The sequence below is a fragment of the Canis lupus genome, chromosome 14 (assembly GCF_048164855.1).
Source record: "Canis lupus baileyi chromosome 14, mCanLup2.hap1, whole genome shotgun sequence".
NCBI lineage: Eukaryota > Metazoa > Chordata > Mammalia > Carnivora > Canidae > Canis > Canis lupus.
In genome coordinates, this window is record NC_132851.1 from 31,165,966 (window position 1) to 31,192,901 (window position 26,936).

Consider the following 26,936-nt stretch of genomic DNA (forward strand, 5'->3'; position numbering starts at 1 on the left):
TAGTAAGAAATTTGCTTCTAGTGGTGAAATATTTTCTGATTCAACAGCTGTTAAATTGATGATCCAGTAGTTAAAATAAAAAGATTATAAAAAAGAACTACTTTAAAAATCAAGCCTGAATGTACTTTTAGAGTATTTGGAATTTGAAAGAAAAAGTAATTGTAGCTGAAAGCTTTTTCATTGTCTTATGCTCTGCACCAAGGAAATTTATAAGTGCTTAGGGTGATAACAGGCATGTGTACTCATTGATGAAGTTTAGCTTTTATTTTAGTGACCCTAATAGTAATGGTCTCTTTTAAGTAAGTAAACATCAGCCAAAATAATCACATGGTAATCACTGAAACTTATCATCAACTTGACTTTTTATGAGCTCATTTATATGAAGATTTTTAGCATTCTGTCACAGTTGGAATTCAGAGTATCGTATATGCGTATTCTAGGTAGTTGAAGGAAATAACTTTTTTATCGTGACTTTGTTTATTGTTGGTAGTCTTAAGAACTAGTTAGCCTTGGGCAATTCCTTTCATTTAGTATTAAAGTACTATAGGACAACTAATTAATTGCTTAAGATTTACCTTGTTTTATATGGGCACAAGAGAAGTTCTATGAGAGACACTACTCTTAACAGATTTTATTTTTAAATGAGATACTAAACTTTATTCTTCATATCATTACTAGTTAATGGCCATTCTGTATTTCATATAAATGCTGCAAATTTTTGCTTTATATCAGGTAAAAGTGTAGAAGGATGATTCAAGTGTTGAGAAAGAAAATTTTAATATTTTTGTGAGGGGTTAGTCACTGAAAATATACTGAAATGATTCCCCTTCCTCTTCCACCCTCCCTTCCTATTTTCTTTCCTATTCTCTTCTGTTGTGTCCCTTAAGAATGCTTAACCATCCACATTTATTCAGTACAATTGGAGAAGTATTGAGTTTTTATTTGACATGAATAATTTTTGAACGATTACAGGCATTGGACAGGAAGGGACAAGCAGGAGAGCAGACGGTGCTTACTGTTTCTGCACACAAGATGATCCCAGTAAGCCATGTATCTGTTATGAAGGAAACATCATCACATATTGATATGTTACCTTTTTCAGAGAAGGGCAAAGGGAGAGTTGTGATAGTGGAGCACCCGAAATGTCAACCTGTCCTGTATGTAAAAAATGTTTCCTGTATAAAAAAGGAAAAGAGCTTTTATTGTGCCCTGGAAAGAAAGGGGTAAAGTCTAAATTAGGTGGGCAGAAATAAACTGAAATTAAGCTTCCACTTTGAGGTTTGGGGTAGATTTAATAGGAAGATGCAATCTGTTTTTCTTACGAAAAATACATTATTACTGCTTGAGCAAACCATATCACATATTTTTCAAAGTTCAGAAAGATACTTCATCTTTGAAAATACACTCTAGGGATCCCTGGGTGGCTCAGTGGTTTAGCGCCTGCCTTTGGCCCAGGGCGTGATCCTGGAGTCCCGGGATCAAGTCCCACATCAGGCTCCCAGCATGGAGCCTGCTTCTCCCTCCTCCTGTGTCTCTGCCCCCCTCTCTCTCTCTATATATATATATCTATCATAAATAAATAAATCTTTTAAAAAAATATATATATATATAAAAGAAAATACACTCTACATTTTTTTTAGAGAAGTGATTTATTTTTGTTTTCAAAGTCACTTTAAAGCTACTACAGGGATCCCTGGGTGGCGCAGCGGTTTGGCGCCTGCCTTTGGCCCAGGGCGCGATCCTGGAGACCCGGGATCGAGTCCCACGTCGGGCTCCCTGGTGCATGGAGCCTGCTTCTCCCTCTGCCTGTGTCTCTGCCTCTCTCTCTCTCTGTGACTATCGTAAATAAATAATAAAAAAAAAAAAAAAAAAAAAAAAAAAAGCTACTACAGAAAACTCATTGGTGGTTTGATTATTTACCAATAACTAATGAATGCAGGCCCTAAGAAACCACCAAGAGGCCAGTCATCTTCAGGTCCAATATGTAGTTTTTGGATTTCCTATACTGACTAAACCTAACTCCTGCTGAGTAGTGGAGGTTGCTTAATTTTTATTTTTTATTTACTTTTGGGGCAAGGGTTGCTTAGTTTTTAAAAATGTAGTTTTACTTAAAACATAGTGTTTAGTTTCTTTTTCAACAGTCTTTAAAAGTCTTTTTAATGTTTACAGATAACACAACCATCTTGGATCTTACCTCCATCATATTTTCTATCGCACCCCTAACATTCGAATAGTGACATATCAGATTTATAGTCTCTTGAATGCAGTAGCATCATAAGAATGAAAAAGGATACAGGTTGTTGATACAGGAGTGTATTTGGGGAAAGGGAAAGTTTAGAGTTGAAGTTCTATTGGAGATACTGTAAGTAGATTCTAAAGATAAAAGAGGTTCAAAGTTAGACTGTCACTTGCTGGTCCTGTAAATATGGGGAACCTCTCGATTTCAGTTGGGTTATTGGTAAAATGGAAGCACTGTTACTGGCTTTTACATAGGGGGTTATTTTAAGGATCAAATAATGTACTTAAACTTCAAATTCTACAAAATACATAATTATAAAGCACTGAGGTAAATGCAAGAGAAGAGGGAGAGCTGAAAAAGAAATCTTTGAGAATCTGAACACTTTAAGTGTATAAGTTTTTAAACATAATTTTATTTATTTATTTTTTTAAAGATTTTATTTATTCATGAGACAGAGAGAGAGAGGGAGAGGCAGAGGCAGAGGCAGAGACACAGACACAGGCAGAGGGAGAAGCAGGCTCCGTGCAGGGAGCCTGATGTGGGACTCGATCCCGGAACTCCAAGATCATACCCTGGGCCAGGGGCAGGCGCTAAATAGCTGAGCCACCCAGGGATCCCCTTAAACGTAGTTTTAGTATTGACATGAGAATGGCCTGGAATGTAGAAGAAAATCATGTCGTTGTAGCTGGCTATAAACCATCTTTTTGAGGTGATAAAATCTTTTTGTTTCTGCGGAGCTTCATAGTTTACGAAGTACTCTTGCAGATATCCTATCTAATCATTCTGAATACTGTTCAGTGAGAAAAGTGTTAAACTGGTTTGGACTACTGATTTAACTTCCATCTTTTGATTGAAAATAGTTACTCTATAGCAAGTGACCTAGTTATGAAAATAAAACAAATCTAGTAATATGCCCCAAATATTTGAAATACAGAGTTAATACATTCAGATGAGTTATGCTCTTCTGACCTTTTTTGGGGGGGAATATTTCTAGTTCTCTTCTAGATCTAAAGGAAAGGAAAATGAAAAATAAAATGTAGAGATGTCTCCAAGTATCAGAGTTTGATAGAACAGTGTAAATTTGAATTGGCAAATGCTGTTTCCACACATGGGGAGTTTTTTTGAATTATATGGAACATTTGCAAATGTGAGTTTTTAAAATGTTCATGAACAGAATTTTAATAGCGTGGGAAAAATTGAGGAAATTTGGATTGTAACAAATACAAATGCTTTCTAATTTGATTAAAGTACATATTTTCTGAATAAAAAGGGTTGCTTTTTTCTAACTGAATTTATTCAGAGGCAAACATTAATAGAAATAAGTTGTGTTATCTATATTTAGAGTAGAAGAGTCCTCCCAAAAAGTAGTTTGTGGATCAAATTTAAAAGCCAGATATTTTTAAATTACATTAGGTGAGTTTGAAATATGTAGAAACCTTAAGTACTTTTAAAATAGGAAATCTTTTGAATCAAAGATTCATATTTATATATGAATAAAATCTTTATATGTTTGGCTTTCCTAACTGAATATTTGAAAAAGATTGATTCGTATTTTTGAGTCACTACCTGTCTTTGAAAGCCTAGTTTTAGCTGTAGACTCAGAAAAATATACAATTGCATTTATATACCTAAAATATTGAATTATCTATTATGAGTGGTCATAGGAAACTTATCCATGGTCTCCATCCAGATTAAGGACTCTTCTAGTAGAGAATTTCAAATTGAAATCTATATGATGTGGGTTTTTTTTTTCTTTAATTCTGAGATTTTTACATTCAGAAAGTCACAGATTTTGAATTTTAAGATCTAAGTGAGCTCCGTTTAATCATCAAGCATCAGTGCACATTGTAGTTACTTAATTTTTAACATTTTTAACCAAAAAAAGCCCTATAAACTTTTAGTGGTAAAGGTCACTTTCTCCTTCCTCTCTCCTCAAAATATGTTGAAAGCTAGGTTAGAAGTGGGTCAGAGTACGTGTATTTATTGTAAAACACGCCTGGTTGTTGTTCTTACTCTATTATTCTTCCTTCTGTTATATTCATTTTCTATAGAGCTCTTTCCTTTCTGCTCAGTTTTTGCTTATCCTAGTTTTCTTGGAAGACGACAGAAAAGGAATATTGGAAAAACTACATTTAACTGGAACTCAGATTATGTAGGTTCTAGGTGCCATGAACTGTGTGACTTTGGAGAGTTACTCCTCTGCTTTAATGTCCTTGAAATGAGGGTGTGACATATTAGGTGATATTTCAGGTCCCTTGAATTAGAAACTCAGATCTACTTTCCATGTATTCAGGTATGATAGATTTTTTAATCTCACTTTTAGCTGGCTCATTAACACAGACTTGAGGCACAAGTAAGATACAAGTCATACATAGTTTCCTCAAAACTGCTGGTCACTAAAAAAAGAAAAATGAGTTGAAAAAGTAGAGAAAGATGAATCTAGTTTGTAACAAAAATAATAGTTTTGAAGGTTGGAGTGTAGTGGTATTGGGCACGTTGTTACCCTTTCTCCAACCTGTTCTCCCACTCATTTAAATACTTTCATTGTTTAATTTTGAAATTACTTACTATCATAACTATTGACTTAGAAAAGTATATTTAACCAGTAGGATGCTTTAACTCCTTAACTTTTCACATGGTAACAATTCACTAATTGATTCTTTTACAAAGTTCATTGATGCTGTAGTTTTGAAAGTGATTCAGGTGAAGTCCGGAAGAGTGATTCTCAAACTTTAGCTTCCTCAGATTCACTGAAACATAGGTCACTGGGCTAACATCCCAAACTTCTGATTCAGTAGGTCTGAAGTGGGGCCCAGTAGTTTGCATTTCTAAAAAGTTTCCCAGTGATGCTGATGCTGCAGGTCTGGGGACCTCAGGAGAACCACTGGTCTTGAGCGTATACAGAATTATTAACCCAAAGATAAAGTTTTTTAGTTGGATAGCAATGGAAATATCCAGAATGATTTTTGAATTTATATTCTGTTTTTATTTACGTTAGTTGTAAGAAGTAAAATGTAAATACAGAGCAAAGTGATGGATGATTCAAACAAACAAAAAAAATTTTTTTTTGCTGTTTCTCAGTAAAATAGAGCATACTGACCTCTATGTACTTTGATGGGCTTCAGTTCTCTTGCTCTTCTGCTTTCTGAGATCACCACTACATGACTGGGTAGTTGGGATTTAGATCCTTTTTACTAAGGGTGAGAGGAAGACAGACTGTCCCTGGTTATAGTTAATTGTGGATTGCCGTTGCGAGATTGTAACTTCTATAATGATTCAGATATGCAGAAAATATTCATTATATCACTTGAATTTTATAAGAAGCCTGTCAAGTATGGGATGATCTTTACCAATTTAGAAATGACAGACCTAAGGTTTGGAGATATTTGGTGTTTTATTCCAGTTCATCATCTAGTCAGAAAAGTCATCTTATAGCCAGGTTCCTTTTTTTTTTTTTTTAATTCTTTTTTTAAATTTTTATTTATTTATGATAGTCACAGAGAGAGAGAGAGAGAGAGAGAGGCAGAGACATAGGCAGAGAGAGAAGCAGGCTCCATGCACCGGGAGCCCATGTGGGATTCGATCCCGGGTCTCCAGGATCGCGCCCTGGGCCAAAGGCAGGCGCCAAACTGCTGTGCCACCCAGGGATCCCCAGGTTCTTTTGACTCTAAGTGTGCGGATCTCGTTACCATAACTTATTGCCTCATATGGACACCCTCAAGTCTGAGCCTCAGCTTCAGGGAGTAAATGGGCTCAGCATTCATAGGCTATCTTAATTCCTGAGCTTCTTTAGTAATATGTATCTATCTAGTGTTTAGAAGGACCCTGAGAGTCCAGCTTGCCAATGTCATTCTTATTCCACTGAATTAGCTTTTGCAAGGCAGGTTAATTTCAGGTCTGTCTGTCCTAGAAACTCTTCCTTCTTAAGTTTACCTTTGAATCAAGCCTTCAAGCTGATGGTTTCTTAGCCTCTTTCAGAAATATATAGTACTATAAAGTCCAGGAACCTTGGGATTATTGTGCTGTGTGGTGTGTGTGTGTGTTCATATAATGGCAGGGATTGGACCAAAAGAGAAGACAGTTTTATTTGCTTTTCTGACATTTGGTTGGAGGTCAGCTATCGTATGTATGTCATATGCATCTAACTGTTCATGACCTCATTCCTGCTGAATATTATCACTGTATTGGGAGATTCTACACCTGGCACATTAAAGTAGATGATGCTTTATTTTGTAATGGGGAGTTGATCAGAGCCATTAGTTGGGAAATAATTTATTTGTGACGATAATGAATTCTAATAAAAAGAATGTTTACTAATTCTAGTTTTGTTGAGTAGATAGAACTGGTATCTACAGATTCTGAAAAGTTTTTGTTTTTAATTGATTTTTTAAGTGAAGGAGGAAGTATTGAGTTTTAAATATCAGTATTAAAATATTTTTAAAAGAAAAGTTAACAATATTGAAAAGACAGTTTTACTATTCTTCATAAGGCTCCCAGTTTTTAGTATTTTTAGATGTCTTTTTATTTTGAAGAATTACTAACTATCCTTATTGTCACCTCCCATAGATCATTAGCACGTAGAACTTTTCTTTTTATTAAATTGGAAATTGATGTCGGTATTATGTTATTTCACTAATTTCAATGAACTCAACTTTGAGAGAATTGTTGCAGTGAATTTGAAGAAAATTTGGATATTTAATATTTGATGTGTCTTAAAACTCTATTTTTTCCATTGCCAAAAAGCTAACTTCCTTTAATTAAAAATGAATCTGTTTCTAGTACATCGTGGTTTGCTCAGGTACCAAAGTATAAGCTACTCACATGAAATGATTTTACTCCTAAAGATACCCAGCAAAGCTTTTTGAATTTTGGCAGGTTGGTAAAGAATGAACCCAAAGTTTTGGGGGATCTCATGAGATGTGGTTACTATTCAGAAAATTTTGGCAAATGAGTTTTGACCTATGAGTTGAAAACTAAGTATAGGATTATATTTGTCAAACTAGATTAGTAAATATTTTTAAAGTCACTTAGTGTTTTTCTTAGTCGAATCGCAAACCATACCTTAGATTCCTATCTTTTGGGGGTTGGGAGGGGCAAAGGGAGGAGATTGAGAATCTTAAGCAGTTTCCATTCTCAGCATGGACCCCCATGTGGGGCTTGATCTCACAACTATGAGATCATAGCCTGAGCCAAAACTGAGTTGGATGCCTGACCAACTGAGCCACCTAGGTGCCCCTAGATTCTTAAGTTTTAAATTTATATTGTAAAAACTTTGAAACATCTTAAAAGTTAAGCTACTTTCTTTTCTCAGACTCTTTAATTTTAATGCAATGTTTCATACTTAGGCATAGTTGAGATATAGTATGCTTTTTTTGAGAAATTTTAATAATAAAACGAGCCTTTTTATGCATAGATGTTTATTTTGTGCTGTATAATAAAAGCTGTTTTCTGTACTCTTGGCCTAACAAAAACTGACTTCAGATATTTTGTATCAAAAGTCCTTATATATTTAAAAAAAAAAAAAGTCCTTATATAAAATTGAATTTGCAAGAAAAAAATAAACATAATCTGATTCTCATATTATTTTTGTTTTCAGTACCTCTTGGTAAGAGCACCCTATTCTATATGTGTGCAGTAAGTGTGATAGGAGCTAAATATAACTTGGCAAGATGCAGAATATATATTGAATGTAAGCATAGTCTTTAAGGACAGACACTCAACCTCAGTTCAGGGATCTGCTGCCTAAATACCTATTTTTGCTTGAATAAATTACATAAGGGATCAGAGCCTCTATGACCTCCTCTCTTCAATAACCAGGAGCAGTAGTACCTAATTCAAAAAAGTTCTTTGAGGATTAAGCAAGACAATGCTTGTTAAAAGCTTATCATGGCTTTTGCCACATTGTAGGCTCTTAGTAAACATTAGCTTTAATTATAATAATAGCATGAATATTGGTTATTCTAAATAGAAATGAGTCTACATGGGAGAAGAGTCACTGCAAATCCTTAAAACTTCGATCAACAGGCATATAAACGTCTGTAACTACCTGTAGTGGTATAATAATTTTTTAAGTGCTAAATATTAAGAAACAGAAACTAAGTGGACCTCAACCTGCTGGAGTTTTGAATTTTGTGACAAAATTAAGTAACAAGGAGTTTGGTCCTGTTAGTCTGAACTAAATATATGAAGTCACAAACTTCTGGTACGAAACTGGTGGCATTTTTTTGGGTAGGTAGAGTAGTAAATTTTTTATAGTGGTGGGAGATGGTAATGAGTAGATAGGTGTAGGCACTGTGATTGGTTAGAATTGACTGAAAGAAGGTAGGGATGGCAGGAGATTGAGGTGCTAGGGAGGTAGATAGCAGTAGGAGTTTGAATCTGGGGGTCTGAAATGAAACCTTAATTTGAAATGTGGCATCAAGGCTCTAAAAGAAAACATGTGGCTAACTCTGACCCTACCTGTTCTTTGCTGCAAAGGTGTGGACAGATAGGCAGCAGGGTGGTCTGGCAGCTTCTACTGAACATGTGTCTTGGGGGTGGACATCTCTGAAAAGAGGACAGTGGGGATGATGTGATGGGATGCTTAGAATTCAGTGTTGGAGAAGATGTGATTTTGACATATAAACTAGTCTCTGAATGTTCTGGAAAGTCTAGATTCTTTTATACTTCATTTTGGGATGTCAAGTTTGAATTAATCAAAAGAGTTTTGTTTTCAGTGTATTCTTCAAGTGTGAAATAAATTAACATGCAGTAACTAAAAGCACTTCCTCTAAAAATACTATAATAGTACTAGATGACATTGTTCTTGGAGTTTAATCGGTGAGTTTATTGGGTGAGAGAATGCTTTTGAAAATTACAAAGTGTAATATAAATTTAAAACGCTTCCAGAAGCTAAAATTTAAAAGGTTGCTATGCTGTAAGAATATTATGTTTGCTTTGGATTACATTTTACATTAATTTTTATTATTTAACACATAATCCTCTTTCTGACGATTATATGTGAGGGAGTTCTTAACTCTATATTTTTAGTTCTTCTAATGTATCTTAGTCATTTTTTATGATACTTATGTTAGAGGTCCTTGCTTATGAAGTCCTTATCCACAGAACCGTTTTGAGTTACTAATCCTAACTCCCTAAATTTCTCTAACGTTTAAATTATGTGTAAGTCAGATTTCAAGTGTGTTTCACTTTTTACTAATTAAAGACCTACTTATCTAGTAGAACATCTAATTTAAGTATTCTTTCTGTGTGCTACTGAAATTTATCTTGACTGTTTGAGCTATAACATTGTATTATAATTGTGGTAACTTATTCGATTTTCTTTTTCTCCCCCCCTCTGTCCTGAATTTGAGTTTATTGATTGGAATAATACTGTTATTTGTAGGTTTATTCCTACTTCAGTGTTTGGCACATAGTGAATTAGAGACTCATTGTTTACTGAGTTAAATGAAACAAATGAGAAACTGTTAATTTTTAAATTTATATAACTTACAAATTTTATTATTTTATCAATATAAACAAATGACTTATTTAAAATAATTTGAATAACTATTGGGGCAAGTTTTTAAAATACTTTGCCTTTTTGTAGGAGGGGGGCACGGGCATCAAGGTGGCACAGTTGGTTAAGTTAGGGACTCTTGATTTCCATTCAGGTCGTGATGTCAGGGTCATGAAATGGAGCCCCACATCAGGCTCCTCATTCAGCAGAGAGTCTGCTTCAGGATCCTCTTTTTTTCCTCTGTCCTCCCTCTTTTCCCTCCCTCCACTCACATGCACATGCGCTCATGCTCTCTCTCAAGTAAATCTTTTTAAAAAATAAAATACTTTGCCTTTTTAATTAATGTGGCATTTCTCAGAGCGAATCCTGTTAGTCTTTAGGACATTAATAATGTTGTCTGACCTTATTCAGTGGATTGCTACCCATCAGTGAGTAGTTCACAACTCCGTCCTGTAGCTTAAGTCCAGGAGATCCTAGGGCATAAGTGTATCAAGGAATTTCTCTTGTCATTTCCTCATGGTTGACTTTCTTATCAATGCAGGTAAAACTGGCTATATCAAATAGGATGGCAAATCAGAATGAGTTCAAATAATGTTTGTTTTACTGTTAATATATTGAATATAACTTTTTTAAATAGCTACCTGCCCATTATTTCTTTTTTCTTCGAACATTAATGGGATACCTATAGTATGTGTTAATAGATAATCTTGCCTACCAGAAAGATTTTTGTGTTAATCATGGATCCCTTTGAAAATCTGATTAAAATACATTGAATATACTGCATCAGTTCCCTACAGTATGTCCTGGGGGTGTAGTCTCCTGATTTAGTGAGTGAATCGGGACCTGCCCATGTAAATTGATAACTGTAGGGAACTGATGCAGTATATTCAATGTGTAACCAACCTCTTTGGTTAGTATTTGGTTCTTTGATGGGTTGTGGATTTGATCTTGAATCCATACTCTGATGAACAGTCTTCTACAAGTGGAACCAGTAACAGTGTTAAAATGCTGATATTCTCAGATGAGGCATTAAAGCATTATAAGCGTTCAGAGAAGATGAAAATAATTTTGGTTCTTGATAATAGGTTTGTTCTACTCAGTAATTATAGCCACAGTTTAACCTGACCATTATTGGACTTTGACCACACTAATTCAGAAAGGGTCCTGAGGAATCAATGGACGGATTATGGTGGTAGAGTTGCATGTATGAAGATTCCATGAAATTCAGCAAAGATCATTGTAAAATCTTCTCAGTATTTCTGAATTCTATTTGTTTCCATTTGGCCTCATAACCAGTTCTTACTAAGTTTGCTTATTACACTTGCTAGGAATCAAGTGTAAAAGACATTAGACCTAGGCAAACCTAGAACAATGAAGGCAACCCCTTGTTTTCCACACAAGTAAATATAAGTTAAGCAATGCATGCATTTCAGACTGGGATTATAGTCGGAAAGGTCCATAGTGAACATTTTATGATATTTTGCAGTAACAGATTATAATGGTAAGAGAGCTCTGTATAGAATTCTGGCACTGGGGAATCACACTTCCATCTCTTTCTTTTGAACCCCTTAAGAAATGCCAAGCCAAATGCCAAGTATTTCTTTTTCTTCTTTCATTTTTTTGACTCTGAAACCCCAGTCTCCCACTTCTGAGATCTTTTCCCATCATAAATATTGGAGACTCAGCCTAATCATTGTTCTTTAACAGTTTTCCGTGATTTAGCATTTTAAAAGATGACAAAACAAAAGCATCATCACAAAAAAAAAAAAGCATCATCACTACATCTTCCAAATTCAGTATGAAAAGTTTTATGTTCCATTCATATTCAATTATAATAAAACATAAATTGTGTATCAAAATAGTGTTGCTTTCAGTCAAGATAGAAGGCATTTGTGAATACGTTTGTTCAGTATTTTTCATTCACTGTGTATCAAAGCATTATTACTTTGGGCCATTTGTTAGAACAGGAAAATCATTTCACTGTATAGGACTATATGTTAAGTTGCCATTTTGTGCATTTTACATGATAGCAAAGATTTTAATGTTAGGGTTTTTTTCCTAAGGCAAACCAAAGTACGGGATTTCCTGTTGTTTGTACAGTGATGGGGTGTTTCATCAGTTTGGTATTACAGAGCCCCTCACTTTGAACCTAGCTACTGAGTCCAGTCTGATGTCCCAGTATTCTCCTTTATTCACCCTACTGCTGATCGTGTAGTCTAGCCAAAGGGACCGGTTTCCTTGAACTGCCCCTCCAGCCTTTGATCAAGAGGTTCTTAAGGACAGAGACCTCATTATCTGACTGATTGCCTAACCTTGGTTTTAAGTAAATGAACATTGACTAACTGGAAGTGTGTGCACTTTACCTTTTTTGTACCTTGTTTATTAAATCTAAATCCTAGAAGTCCCTTACCAAGACCAACGTAGATGACATCTACCAAGAACATTCAGTGAACTCCCCAATTTTCTCTCTTATTAATAGCATCTTATATGAACTTCTTGTATATACTAACCAGTTCACCATATATGATATAATTACTTTGATGTAGACCTTATCCCATTTCTGCTATAGGCTTTTGTGCCAGTTGGTTTTGGCTGTGAATACTCTACCATGTGTATTCTTGGACAGTCTTCATCTGTTACATGGGGACTGTGTTATCTATACCTTGGATGGTTACCAGGATCCAAAGAGACAAGGTATATAAGGAGCAGTTGACACTCGGTAAGGAAAGAACATAGAGCCTAACATACATGTGAATATTCTGATTCTTCTTTCTCCTTGTCAGACTCTCAGCTAAGTTCCTTGAAGGTAGGAGTTAATGATATTTCCTTTTTCTGTACCAACAGTGCCTGGCAAGTGTCTTAATCTTATTAGATGCCCAAATACATATGAAATGAATGAACAGAAACTTAGTCATTCTTGACAATGGTAATATTTATGGCACTTTTATTTAAGATTCAAAATTTGATTAGTGGATATTGTAAGGATTAAAATAGATAATCTTGTGTATTAGTGTTACTTCATTCTTGGCCTTCATCCAAAGTTTACCTATCAATCTCTTGGTATTTATATAAAGAGTATATAACATGCTATAAATTATTCTGAAGCAGTTCCCCAAAATATAATTTTTAGTTTGGTGGTTAACATCAGGCATCCTGTCAGTGAACAGAGTTTGAAGTATTTTAGGAAACTATAAGTTACTTAAAAATGCAATCCAGATTTAAACGATTTGAACTTACTTGGATTCTGACTCTTTGCTGAATTCAGTCATGTTATGAAAATAAAGATGTGTTTAACTCTGTTACTGTGGCATTCTCACTTTGAGGAATGTTTTAAATACGTGAGTTGTTTACATTTAGAATTTGAAGTAACCCAGAGAATAAACCCCTGATGTTTTGTTCAAAAATAAAAAGAGATAATAAACATGCAGAATTAGAAATTTATCCATTTTTTATAATTGATAGAAAATCTCTTTGTAATGGTGAAGTGGCCAGTGAATGCTGGAAAATAAACTAAAGGGCATTGTTACCTCTAGGCGTCCCCCAGTGCTAGTGGCACTTCTTATGTTTTAAAAATCGGAGGAGCAGAAACATACTGTCAGAGCATCATTGCAAAAGACAAGCGTTATGCCTTGTTCACCTTGGAGAGTATGTTAAGTCCCTTTATGCTTTTCTTTAACGAAGTGTTTCTTCACACCTATTCCCCAAAGAAGACCAAGAGTAAGTTCTAACTTAAGGTTATCAGGTCAGCAGCAGCCTTCTTAGTTCTGAAGAAATGTGCAGACTCTCTTTAACAAAACTTCTTGTTCGTTCTGAGCATTCCCTGAGTGGCCAGTGCGTGTCGGTCATTGGGCTAGACACTTGGGGGATACGAGAATGGACATGACTCTTAATCCTTGAATCTCACAGGCCAAAGGGTAGCATCTAAAATCATGTCCCTCAGATATCTGCTATCACAAGAATTGTTAATAAAAGGTTTGTGATAAAAGGGTTACCTATTTCTTTTACTGTGATAATAGTAAATGTTTTATCTCCAACAAAGAAAACAATATAACCTTTTTTTTTTTTTTTTTTTTTTTTTTTTTACAATATAACTTTTTATCCAGTATTTTCCCAAGCTATTTAACCACCAGACCTTTTTGTAGGTCATGAGTATTAAAGTAGCAAGGGCTATAAATACCTCACGGCACACAGTTTAGGAACCTGCACTGAGATGGTGGTTGTGCAGGTGGGTGCAGTCAGTCAGAGCAGCCAGGGCAGGGAGTAGAATGTCTTTGCACATGGGATTACACATTAAGCCAAGCCTGGAATGAGGAATAGAGAAGGAAGTGAGGGAGACAGTTTGGGATTAGGTGGAAAGAACAGAGTGTACAAATGCACAAATGTTTGACAGAGCTCAGTATTTTTGAGGACGTCCCAAGTAGTTCAGTATCATACCAAAGTGGGGAAAGAAGCTACACCAGAGAAAGATTCAGAGCCCTTGAAATGGTTAAGAAGCCTTGAATAGCATGAATGATGTATAAAGCATGTAATAGCTCCTAAATTTCAAAGTTATATAAGGTCTATTGTGCTTTATAGTGAAAGCCAGTTTTCTATAGGGAGAAGAAAAATTCCAGATTTATCAAAAACTAGCAAAAATACGAAACTTTTATGGCTGAATCATCTGTGTGCTGCTGTTGAGTCTTACGGTTATTTAATGATACTTTCTAAAAATTTTTGAGTCATCTGTGAACATTTAATACAGTACATTAGAAATGAGGCAATTTTCCATGTTGAAAGTTCCAAGTTAACTAATTTCTAATTTCTTTTTAGAATTTATCATAGAAGCATCACACATAAAGACAGAACAATATTTATTTTTATATTTTAGAGTTTAAAGTTTAACTGAGCTTTTCCTACTATCATTGATACGCATTATAAAATATTGGAAAGTATGGAGAAATAGAAAAAAAACAGTGGTTTTGTGCCATAAAGAGACACATGTACGTGTTGGTATGTTTTGCTAGACAAATTTGTTTTACATACTTATAATTCTGAACACAGTGCTGCTACTTTTTTACATTTTCCTATGTAAATTTTTTGTAAATACCACATTTAAAGACTATATCATTCAGTGGATATACCATTGTTTGTATAGCTAGACAGTCTTCAGTTTTTCTAATTATATTTTTAGATGGTTTCTATTTTCTTTGTTATTATAAATATTTTGTATATATAGTTCCAGAATTATAATGATTGAGTTAAAAAGTAGGAATATGTTTAGGGCTCATGAAACCTGTTCTCAATTTACTTACCAAAACAGTGCAAGTAATTTATATTTCCACTGGGAGTGTATTGAAGTATTTTACTGGGTATTAAGATCAATCATTTGGGGATCCCTGGGTGGCTCAGCGGTTTAGTGCTTGCCTTCGGCCCAGGGTGTGATGCTGGAGTCCCAGAATCGAGTCCCACATCAAGTTTCCTGCATGGAGCCTGCTTCTCCCTCTGCCTGTATGTCTGCCCCTCTCTCTCTCTCTCTCTCTCTCTCTCTCTCTCTGTGTCTATCATGAATAAATAAATAAAATCTTTATAAAAAATCATTAAAAAATAATAAATTTCGTTGGTTCAGTAGTTTAAAAATACCCGTATTTTATGGTTTTAATGGTAAGCAATATTTCAGTTAAATTATTCTTTTTAATACTTTGTGTAAACAAACATAAGAATTTTCTCCTTATATGAAGCTTCTTTTTATTTTGGAGGTATCCATCACGAATTGAAAAAATCGACTATGAGGAGGGCAAGATGTTGGTCCATTTTGAGCGTTGGAGTCATCGTTATGATGAATGGATTTACTGGGATAGCAATAGGTTGCGACCCTTGGAGAGACCTGCGTTAAGAAAAGAAGGGCTAAAAGATGAGGAAGATTTCTTTGTAAGTAGCAAGCTTTTTCCATTTGCTAACTATGTAACTTTGTATATTTCAAAAGGAATTCTGTTAAATATTACAAAGCTTTATTTTTATAAAGGAAATGCTTATTTATTATACATGGTATTGATCTTAAAAGTTGTTTAAAATAGGATTTCAAAGCTGGAGAAGAAGTTCTGGCTCGCTGGACAGATTGTCGCTATTACCCTGCCAAGATTGAAGCAATTAACAAGGAAGGTATGTATTTGAAGTGATCTTAGATTACTTCAAAGTGATCTGGGAAGATTTAACTGTGTTTCTAATTTTAATGTGTGTAATTGTTACATATGGTCATATAGTTGTTACTTCTTGTTTCAGACTTAATGAATTTCCTGCTAATATTCTTAATTTTTAGGAGTGTTTCATTTGTTACATGTTAAATAGAATAACATGATATGTGATCTACTTACTACCTAAATAAATGTTTAAATTAGGAGAGGGAAAGAGTTGGTTAAAACTGTGCAGCTTTTGGTTCACAGGCTTACATTATAAGCATTTTATTTCTTCTCTGTTTCCACTTTGTTGGCTACGTTATCTTTATGAGCAGCTCAACCAGAGTGTGAGGGAAGGTTAAAGATACAGGGAAATTCAAATCAGTTCAACTTGAAAGTAAAATATAGTACAGTGTTTTCTGAGGAAAGAGTGTGGAAATTTGTCAATTTGAGGATTTCCTTTATTGCATCTTTTCCTAGCCCATTTCCTTAATTTCTGAGAATTAAGTCTACTTTAAAAAAATTATTTATTCATGAGACACACACAGAAAGAGGCAGAGACATAGGCAGAGGGAGAAGCAGGCTCCCTTTGGGGAGCCTGATGTCGGACAGGATCCCAGGACCCCGGGATCACACCCTGAACTGAAGGCAGATGCTCAACCACTGAGCCACCCAGTTGTCCTGAGAGTTAAGTTTCCTAATAGCCTTTGTGGTATCTAATACTAATATTGAGCCAAAATTACTGAACTGATCAGTAATGTTGAAAATAATACAGAAATCAGGTACAGTAGTGTGGCTGAAGATGAATACATCTGTTGGGCAGGTAATGTATTAAAAAAACCCAGAACTTATATACTGACTAATTTGGAAAGGCATGAAAGTTAATATTTAAATTGTATTGGAAATATACTTAAATATTTTTTAAAAATTTATTTAAAATCTCTAAAAAGTTATAAAATATTTGTAAGTATATTTTTCAAATCAGTAATAACATTAGTTTTCTATAACAATTATTTCCTAAACTTCACCACTCATCTTTTTTTACTGAAGAGACACATTGAGTGGCAGCTTCTTTGCAAGAAGAGACATTTAATCTAAGTAAGGGGATGCTTTAAACCTGAAAGACAAACAAGTCAGCTAAATAAGGAATGAAAAGCTTTTCTGACAGAAGAAACGGTATGTTGTAAAAGAACAGAAGAGAGGCCTGCCACCTTTTAGGAACTGTGAGACTTTGGTGTGACTAGAGTGAGGGAGTCCTTTAAAGGGGGAGAGAAAAGCAAGGGCCTGTGTGTGGAATGTCTTACAATCTTGCTATAGAATTTCAATTTTATTTGGAGGTGATGGAAAGGAACTGTGGAAAGGATTTAAGCTGAGGACATTTAGAATAACAAATGTGGGGAAAAAATGGGAGGTAAGAGGAGATAAAAGAGGAAAACATTTAAAAAGAGATATACTAAGGAGTTTTAGGTGTGGGAAAGCAAATCCTTGGTGTCTAGCTAGAAATATGATATAACTTTACAAAGGCCTATTCTGACTTACTGTTTTAAGGAATTGAAATAACAAACATGATTTTACTACCTCTCATCACCTTACTCTAGGAGGAGTTGAGGGACATCTTCATTGTCAGGTTGGCAGGTCACTTTTCCTTGTCTCATGTGGCCTTTGTCTCCCTGTGCACTTATACTTCCTGAGAGCCCATAGTCCTGTGTCTTACATACGCGTATTCCCCAGGTTTCTAGTCCAGAGCCTCGTGTATAAGCAGTCAGTTACAGTTTGTGGAAGGAATGGAGGAGGTAACGAATCAATTCTGTTGGATAGTAAATGGATCCACTCAAAATAAAAGAAAATGAAACACAATTAAGCGACATTTTATCTTAATTAAGAGCAGTTCCTTTAAGTGTGGAGAGCTTTGAGACCTTACTTCCATGCTTAAAGCTTCTTGGAAGTATACCATATACAAATCCATGTGTACATACACGCAATGCACTCGGAAGCAAAGCCCCTATGTTTTATCCTCTCCTCTTTGTCCATGGGCATAGAATACAGAAAATTAAGCTTATATTAGTGGAAGAGTGAAGACACTTATTGCAGTCTCTGCCATTGCAAGAGGAGTTCAAGTGGGCCCTTAGTGAAATATTGGCAGTTGTAATTTTTTAAAAAAATCTCCATTGGCTGTTTTTTGTTGTTGTTTTTGTTTTTTGTTTTTGTTTTTTATTTCTGTATGCCCCACATGGTAGATGAGCCTGCCCACCATGCCCATGCCCCCAAAGAAAAACAAGGGAAGGGAAGCCTTCAAGAGGCACTGTAAAAGCTAAACAAAACTAAAGAAAACAATGTTTGAAATATATCTTAGAGAAGTTGAAGAGGAGGGACAAATCTGTAAACAGGGAACAGAGAAGTGTTCATATTCTGGGTGGGATTTAAAGAGGTGATCTTGAAGAGTAGGTTGGAGGGAGGAAAGGAGAAAGGCATCACAAGAGCAGAAACAGTGTGATATCACTAGTGAGGAGGGATGAATGCCCAGTTGGTGTGGAGCCTGCCCTCTTCTGGAAGGCCATTATTGAAGAAGGAAGAGGACAGTTGCAGGAGTGATGGTAGTGTAAAGTGTATGTATGGTTTGATATTCTCAAAATTTTCCCAGTGGCTTTATAGCCTTGCTCCTCAACTAATCATTTTTCCCCCTCAGTAACCTGGGTCTAGATCTTTATATCTGCAATGTTGTGAATTACGCTAATTATAGAAAATGCGAAATCAAGTGATCAAATTACAAAATTAAGGAAAATCTTTGTACATGTATGTCTGGCTTTGGTGCCAACTTCAAAGCCAATCATAAAAATTATCACACCTTATTGTTTTTACTTCTTTTGTAAAGGTCATGTATCTGTTTACTTAAAGCGGCTCTCAGCCCTCATTTGTACCAGAAATGATAGAAAAATACTGAAATTTCTTAAGTATAAGATCTACACAATTTATATGTTTTGTTGACTTGAAAGCATGGCCTCTGTAACAAAAAGCGAATATACTTTGAGATTGTCATGCAAACAGGGTCTTGAGTCCTAAAAGCAGAACTGAGTGAGTGGGAAAGGCGTGGGGATGGGGGTGTGGATATGGCTGTGCTGCTGCTTAGTGGACTGCTATGGATGGAGCCTTCGTCCTCCTGGCGGTTCATTGTTCTCATCTGTGCAGAACAATTTCATCTACATGGTCTGTAAGTTATTTTCTAGCTTAGAAGCCTGTGGATCTGATTCTTTCTTACTTGCTAGTTCATTAATACTGTGAATGGAATAATCTTTCCTTGAGCAAGTGATTTTTTTTGTCCCTGTATCAGTTCTTTCTCTCTAAAAAGAAACTTCCAAAGAAGGAAGGATAATTCTTATAGAAATAGTACTTATGTTTAGAAGTAATGATTTTATTAAAGGGAAAGAGAAAGTACACCTTAACCAAATAAACTTTAACCAAGTTGATGAAGTTCTTAACGGGTGTGTGTTTGCAGTTACTGCAGTCACAGTGTATTTACTTCTGTCAGGGTGTGACTTGTTAGATTTCAAGTGTTGCTGTAAGATTCAGTTGTATTTTCTAATGATTCTGACTTGCTCCTGTTTCAGGAACATTCACAGTTCAGTTTTATGATGGAGTAATTCGTTGTTTAAAAAGAATGCACATTAAGGCCATGCCCGAGGATGCTAAGGGGCAGGTAAGAGTGTTCAGCATTCCTAGCTACCCAAAGGGATGTCTTCTTGAATGGTGACCAATCAAGAAAAAAAAAAAAAAAAAGAAGAAAGAAAGAAAAGGAAAAAAAATACATATATTTTAAAGTGAACTAATTGTAGGATTATGTGCTGATAGCCCCAAATAGCAGCAAGAAAAAGAAGCTTAGAATGTAAGATAAATTATACACTTGATTTTTGCTTCTTTGGCTTTAGACCTGCTAAAGTTATAGGTCACTAGTTTCTGTTCCAGGTGAAATCCCAGCATCCACTAAGCTGGTGTTGTCCTATCGACCCAGCTGGATCGTGTAACCAGTCTATGGGAAGTGAGGTAAGTGCCTTTTTTTAATTTCATTTTGTTTTTCCTGGTATATATTATCATTTAGAAAGTTAATTTTTAATATAAAATTTTATATTGAGTTTCTTATCTTCTTCTTTCCTTTTTATAAATCATAGTCATTAATCTTCTTTTAAAAGGCGCTTACCTGACACTCTGTAGGCTGCTTCAGGTAGGGCTGTCTGAGTCATAGGACGTAAGCAGTCTATTACATGCTTTGTCACTGCTCAAAGCAAGAATGAACGGTAAGCATTTAAAGGAGAATCTGGGATGAAGTTAAAAACATGATTTCATTGATTGAATATGTTTCCTGAAAGACTGGAAAGAAAAGGTGCCAATAGAAATTTAAAATATTTTCTTTTATGTTCTGCTGTTATTTGGGATTTTCAGCACCTGGACCTACAATTAATTTTAAAAATTGAAAGTAATCTATAAAAATGTCTAATATGGAAATATGCTACATACTTGTTCTATACTGTGCAGTGAAAAGTATCATTCTGAAATGTGTGAAATTATCTGGTCAATTGCAGCCAAATGTGTACATTTAGTAATCTAGAAATGTAGATCACCGCGTTAAAAAAAAATGATTCTTGATACCTTCTGAGAAGTGTGATTGTTTTAAATCACCTGGTTTTCAAAAATTTAGTTTTGTGGTGATCAGATAGCAGAATTTTTCCCCAGTTAATATGGAAATGCAATTTAAAATGGAAATGCTTTTGATCAGGAAATTGCTTTATGTTTTCCTGCTTGTACATATAATAAAATGTTCCTTTAAGCATTCAATGGTGTGATTTCTTGGTTACTGCATAGAAATATAGATTAAGACATTGGAAACTTAGTTTAATATATACCTGTCTAATTAAACAAAATTCTCAAAATTTTTTTTTCTTTAAGGATATAATTGTTATTCTGGCTATTCAGCTGTTTGTGAGATGGCACTAACCCTAAAACTTCAATTTTTCTCCAAAGTGAGACACTGAGCCAATTTGGTCTGTGGTAAAATTACAAGTAATAAAAATTAATTTATGGGATGTATTTGGTGTTTACTTTGAGTAAATAGTTACATTATGATGTATGTTAACATTAAAATCAATGCCAAAATATAAACCTTTGAAAATATGAGTAATACTATATTTCTTTCTTTCTTTCTTTCTTTTTTTTTTTGAGAGAAGGTGCAAGAGTGCACACAGGCGGGACGGGGTGGCGGGAGAGGGAGAGGTGAGAGAGAATTTTAAGCAGACTTCACACATAGCATGAACCCTATGCAGGGCTCAATCTCATGACCCTGAGATCATGACCTGAGCTGAAATCAAGAGTCAGAACCGTAACCTACTGAGCCACCCAGGTGCCCTGAGTGACACTATATTTCTTTTAATTTATATTTTTCTTCATAACTTTTAATTACAAGCACACTAAAATATCTGTAGAATTTTTTTTTTATAAAATGGTTTCATTTTATGTGTCTTTTTTTTTTTTTTTCCAAAAAGTTTTTGACTTGTTTTCATGTAGGAAATATACTAAGTCAGGTGTTACGTGGGCAGTGCTAAGAGAATCCAACTTTGCATGTATCTTAAAAATTTTGAGTACTTTGAGAATTCCTTTGTAAAGATATACGGTAAATTTCTTTTACTAAATTAGCAAAGGATACATAGATGCAGTATGGAAATATATTCTTCTCTAAACTTTCCATGGCTTTTTCTATCCTATTTTTTCTTTTTGCAAGTGTACTGATGTAAAACTCACCAGTGTTAAAGATTTGCTCTTAAGGTCCTTTACTATTTATAAAACTTTTTTTGCATACATTATTTAATTGGGTTCTCCTAGCAGAACCTTTGACATGGCTGTGACTCATAGTTCTATTTCACAGTTGAGGAATTCAGAACTTAGAGATTTGAATGACTGGCTTAAAATTTCACATAACCATAATACATAGAATGACTCTAAAGTCAATCTGATTTCCAACATGTTCTTTATTGTGTACTGCTCTGTTGTCTACAGGAGCTTTGAAGCACGTCATTTAGCTCTAATTCATGGAAGGATCACACCAGCTATTTTTAATAGTGAATCTTACCTGTTTAAAAATAGAAGGGCAAAATAATGGGAGAATTTTGTAATGACACAACTGCAGTGGTTCCATGATTAACAAGTCCTATGATAAGGAACTTTAAAGAAATATCTAATTGCAGTTTTAAGAGCTACAACATGAATCTCTCCCAGTTTTCTGTTCATTGGAGAGAGAAAAGAGCCAGGGATGGAATTTACCCCTGGCATTTTTCAGCATTTCTCTAACAACTTAAAAATTTCCCCCCAATGTGGAACACAGAATTAAGCACTCTGCTCTTCATAAGACCATGTACAGGTATGATCTCTGCTGAATTTGGCACTTTGCTAGTCGGGCTGTACTTTAGTTTCTCTGTCTGCTTTGTTCATTACTCTCTGTTTCATCTGTGGTGCTATTTTTTCTCTGATACTTAATGTCAGTCTCAAAGCTCATCTTAGCCATATGCCTCTGGCTTACTCAGATGCTCCTGCATCTTCTGTCCATTCACGTACACTGACTGCCATGGCTTTGTCCCGTGGACTTCCTCTTGCTTCTGCTGTCAGTTAACTCCTTTCTTGACTCCTTTCCTTCTGCCCTTTGCCTCGAAGATTCCTGCTGCAGGGCTCACCTCATCTGTCACGCTCCTTGAAGCCGTCCATTAGCATTTCTCTTAAGTTAATCTTTTATTTTGTTTTCTTCCGTGGTTTTTTGTTTATTCCTCCACTGTCTATCCTATCACACTGTCTAATAGTTAATTTTATTTGCTTTTCAGTTTCTTATAGGTAGTACCAAAAAACATGGCTCTAAGTAAACCTGGGATTGGATAAACTTGGTTTATCTGGTTTGTTTTGTTTTTCTTTTTCTTTTTACAAACTAGAGACATAAGTCTGTATTTCACAACTATGTCTTAATTCACTTTCTGATTAGACATATATGGGGGACACAGTTTAAATACTGAGAAAGCTAGATGCTGGTCATCTTCCAGGCAGGAGCAAAGATGTGATCACTCCAGGGCCTATACATTTTGGGTCCTTTCAGGCAGCATCTTTTATAAAATGTCTCATGAATTCTTAGCATGCTTCTTGACACACATAGCAAGATATTCAATAGAAAATTGGTGAATGCATGTGTTAGGTGCAGTCACATGATAGTTTTAGTTCATTTCAATCATGGGGAAGAGAAAGAGACATAGATTTTGTTTGTTGGCTTATTTTTAATGGCTTATTCACGTATATTTTCAAGACTGAGCAGTCATTAATGTAACCTGTAAAGTAACTGCATTTGATGTTGTCAAGTATTCTTTAGTTACGTGAATTAAGAATTTAATGTGTTATTTGGTTGAATTTGAGTTGGTCTCTCTGAACCTTAGTGGCCTCAGTGGAAGATTAACTGTAGAGGTGTTACAAACACTTATTTTTTAAAAATCATTTTGATTGTGAAAATTTAAATGTTAGCGCCACTTTTTTTTTATATCTTTTCATATTTTTTATAATAAGTGTTTTTAATTAGAAATAAAATGGTAATAGGAAAAATTATTTAGCAACAGACTGAAAATGTGAACACAAGAAGGGTAAATATTCACATCTCAGAAGAGTGGCAATCAACGCAAATCCCCGGAAGTTGAAGAGGGAGGGAAATTAATTAATCTGGAGCCTATCAACATGTACTTCACCTTGGTCAAATCAAGTGGCTCTTTTTCTTTCGCTAGTAGTATTAAGCTGTTGTGATAAATTGGTGTCCAAACTTTCAAAACTTTAAAAATTAATAAAATCATATCTTGAATTTTATGAAGTTGACCATACTGTGAGTGGTACATTCTTCCTAACGAGGAATAGTAATTTGTTCAGTGGAAGTACATTTCTTTTAATCTTTATAGGATTCCAACGAAAGCACTTTTCTCTAACTTCTTTTAAGGTTGGTTGTATTCAGAAAAGAAATGCAATTTGCCATTTGAATTTCAAGTACTAAGACAACGTCATGAAGTGTTCTGTATTTGTTTAAAGGGTTTCCTCTATTATTTTAGATTTTATTTCAGTGAAAGTAGATCAAAGGAATATTTGTTACTAAATATTTTCCAATTTTATGTAAGGTTATACAATCCAACTAACCCATTAGATCATTAAATTTGATAATTACCATGTGGATGATTTATCTTGTAAATAGAATTAATTCAACTTTTATATTTGTCTGCGTGCGAGAGTAGCTTTGAAAATGTGAGATGTTTTTATTCATTAGTGTAATTAAATTTTGATTAATTTTTAATACTTCATGTTTTGTGTTTTTCCTTTGGAGGATTGGATAGCTTTAGTCAAAGCAGCTGCTGCAGCTGCAGCCAAGAATAAAACAGGGAACAAGCCTCGCACCAGCGCCAACAGCAATAAAGAGAAAGAGAAAGATGAGAGGAAATGGTTTAAAGTACCTTCAAAGAAGGAAGAGACTTCAACTTCTATAGCTTCTGCAGAAGTTGAGAAGAAGGAAGATCTGCCCACATCTAGTGAAACATTTGGTACAAAATATGTTCTTATGTTCATTCCTTGTGGCAGGGTAAACTCACTTAGAGAGTAAGCCAGACCCCTTAGCTACCTATTTGAGGGTATGGTTGAATGACTGGGCTCTTCCCTAGCATGAATGGTTAACTTCTGTAGCATCTTAACACAGCTGAAGATTACCGGTCTAATATGGGTACTGGATAATGGGTGACCTCAGTATTCATGAATAGAAAGGAGTTCAGATTTTGACTTTTAAATTCGTGTTTAGTAAGTTTTGGGTTTTTTGTTTGTTTTGTGTTTTTTTTCTTTAACTTTTTAAGAGCTTCTGCATGTATTTTAATATATAATATGGAAAAAGCAGTGAGTTTCTTTCTGCTTTTCTTTCCTAAAGAATAACTGCTTAGTAGTTTTTCATTTCTAATATATCAGTCTGGAGAAATTTGTGTTTTTTAAAGTTCTATGTCAAGCACTAGGTTAAAAAAATTAAATGCAAAGCAGTTTTACTATTTTGCTATTTTAAAAAAATAATGTGTTTTAACTTTGGATTCTAGATAAACTCTCATATATGTATTCTATTAAAAGTAGGACTTCATGTAGAGAACGTTCCAAAGATGGTCTTTCCACAGCCAGAGAGCACATTATCAAACAAGAGGAAAAATAATCAAGGCAACTCATTTCAGGCAAAGAGAGCTCGACTTAACAAGATTACTGGTAAACTACAATGATTCTTTTGGTGGTGGGGGCTGGAGGGTTTGGTTAGAGTAGTCTGTTTTTAATAAAATAAAATGTATCTGTGTTTTAGTGTAACAAGCTGGTTAACAAGAAAGTTACTTTATGATTCTTTAAGGTCAGCATCCTCCAACAATGTCAGCTTTTTCTCTTGTGAAATGTGAAAACTATCATGTTTTCTACCTACCTCACAGGGATGTTGTGAGGATTGATAGGATCAAATGTGATAAAATTCCATAGTTTTAACATCACCTTGGTGGTAGGAGTAGTTTCTGTAAACATTGAATTATTTGCTTTTGTCAACTTGTGGTGACATAATCTCTGAGGTTCTAAATATTATTATACAAACATTCTGACTCTTGCCCAGTCTCATTAAAGATGGTAGCAACTAGGGGTGCCTGGCTGGCCTAGTCCATGGAGTATGCAACTCTTGATATCAGAGTTGTGGGTTCAAGCCCCACGTTGGGTGTAGAGATTACTTAAAAAAATAAAACCTTAAAAAAAAAAGATACTAGCATATATGGTTGGAAAGATGAATGCTGAATTAAATTCAGTTCTTGACTTTGTTATTCCTAAGTAAAAGTACTTCTATAAGTTTCTTATATTTCTTATCTTCAGGTAGGTCCTTAGAATTTCATCTTACTTTTCTGTGCTTTGTTGTAATTTAGGAAGTAGAGTGTTAGGATGATGAAAACTCTGGAAATCCTAGCCTGGTTAGTGTTCACAGGAGAAGAGATTCAAGTATCTGAAGGAGGGCCGGTCATACTAGGCCCCATCACTTCCAAGGCCTGTTCAGCCTAAGGATTCTAGTCTTTCAAAAAATTGTAAACATATTTAATTTTTCTGAGTATGTGTTAAAGGGGAGTTAAAATACTTTAAGTATTTAGTCATATGTTTTTAATTTAAGGACAAAGTGGTTTTTAGTGTCATTGGCCTAATAAAGTTATATAAACCTTTGTTGGTATTCTTTTAAATAATATGAAGAAGCTTGGTTTCGTTGTCAGATCACAGAATAAATGTAAATTAGGCATGTTGACCATGTTCTGAAGAATAGAAGCCCTTTGAAAAATGACTCTGCAGCAGAGGGTTCTTTAGAGCCATTGTTCATCTAACGTTCATCTTAAGTGATTATAATTGATTTCAACAGGTGAGAATATTTAGTCTTTCCATTCATTGATACTATTTTTGTGCCTTTTTCTGATAGAGGATATTTTTGGCCCCAGGAAGGGAAATATTTCAAATGAATTCATCCATTCCACCTTTTCCTTAGAAACTGTTAGCTTTGGAGAAAGTCAAAATGTTATCCAGGTGATTGTTACGATGGCAGCTTGAGACTTCCGTTTGGCCCTAGCAGAATGGAAACTAGGGTTGCATACAGTGGCAGAAGAGGAAGAGCACTTCCAACTCCTGTGAGACCAAGACTGAAAGAGCACTACTGGAGGGGCCAAGACCAAGGGAGATCGACTTGACCCTGAAGCATGTGACTGCCAGCTTACTTACCAGCCTCAAGGGTTTTCCTGTAGTCTGGATAATCTGTGTTTAGTTTCAGGCAGTCTATTCTCACAGATGCCTTACCAAGAAGTTGAAGCCCAACGTTTAAAGAAATAAAAGAAGAAAAAACAGCTCAGTGCACAACAATGTATTATTTACATATGGCCTTGAAAAGACAATAGTGGGGAAAACCATTTTATCCTGTGTCTCAAGGAAGTTCTGATACTGGTTGCTTAGTAACACCCTGCACCTT

The 26,936-nt window shown here is 35.0% G+C and overlaps 1 protein-coding gene across 14 annotated transcripts in view; it reads left to right on the plus strand.

Annotated features, from left to right (window-relative positions):
- Window positions 1-26,936, plus strand: part of PHF20L1 (PHD finger protein 20 like 1) — a 78,011-nt gene that overhangs the window by 4,391 nt on the left and 46,684 nt on the right. For 7 of the 14 annotated variants that reach the window (XM_072774533.1, XM_072774545.1, XM_072774531.1 and 4 more), the window contains 6 exons: window positions 15,473-15,644; window positions 15,791-15,875; window positions 19,495-19,583; window positions 19,838-19,927; window positions 24,267-24,480; window positions 25,046-25,174. In XM_072774533.1, the coding sequence (XP_072630634.1) occupies window positions 15,473-15,644; window positions 15,791-15,875; window positions 19,495-19,583; window positions 19,838-19,927; window positions 24,267-24,480; window positions 25,046-25,174 (779 nt within the window). The remainder of the gene's footprint in view (window positions 1-15,472; window positions 15,645-15,790; window positions 15,876-19,494; window positions 19,584-19,837; window positions 19,928-24,266; window positions 24,481-25,045; window positions 25,175-26,936) is intronic. The other 7 variants (XM_072774542.1, XM_072774543.1, XM_072774539.1 and 4 more) reach the window with 5 other exon arrangements.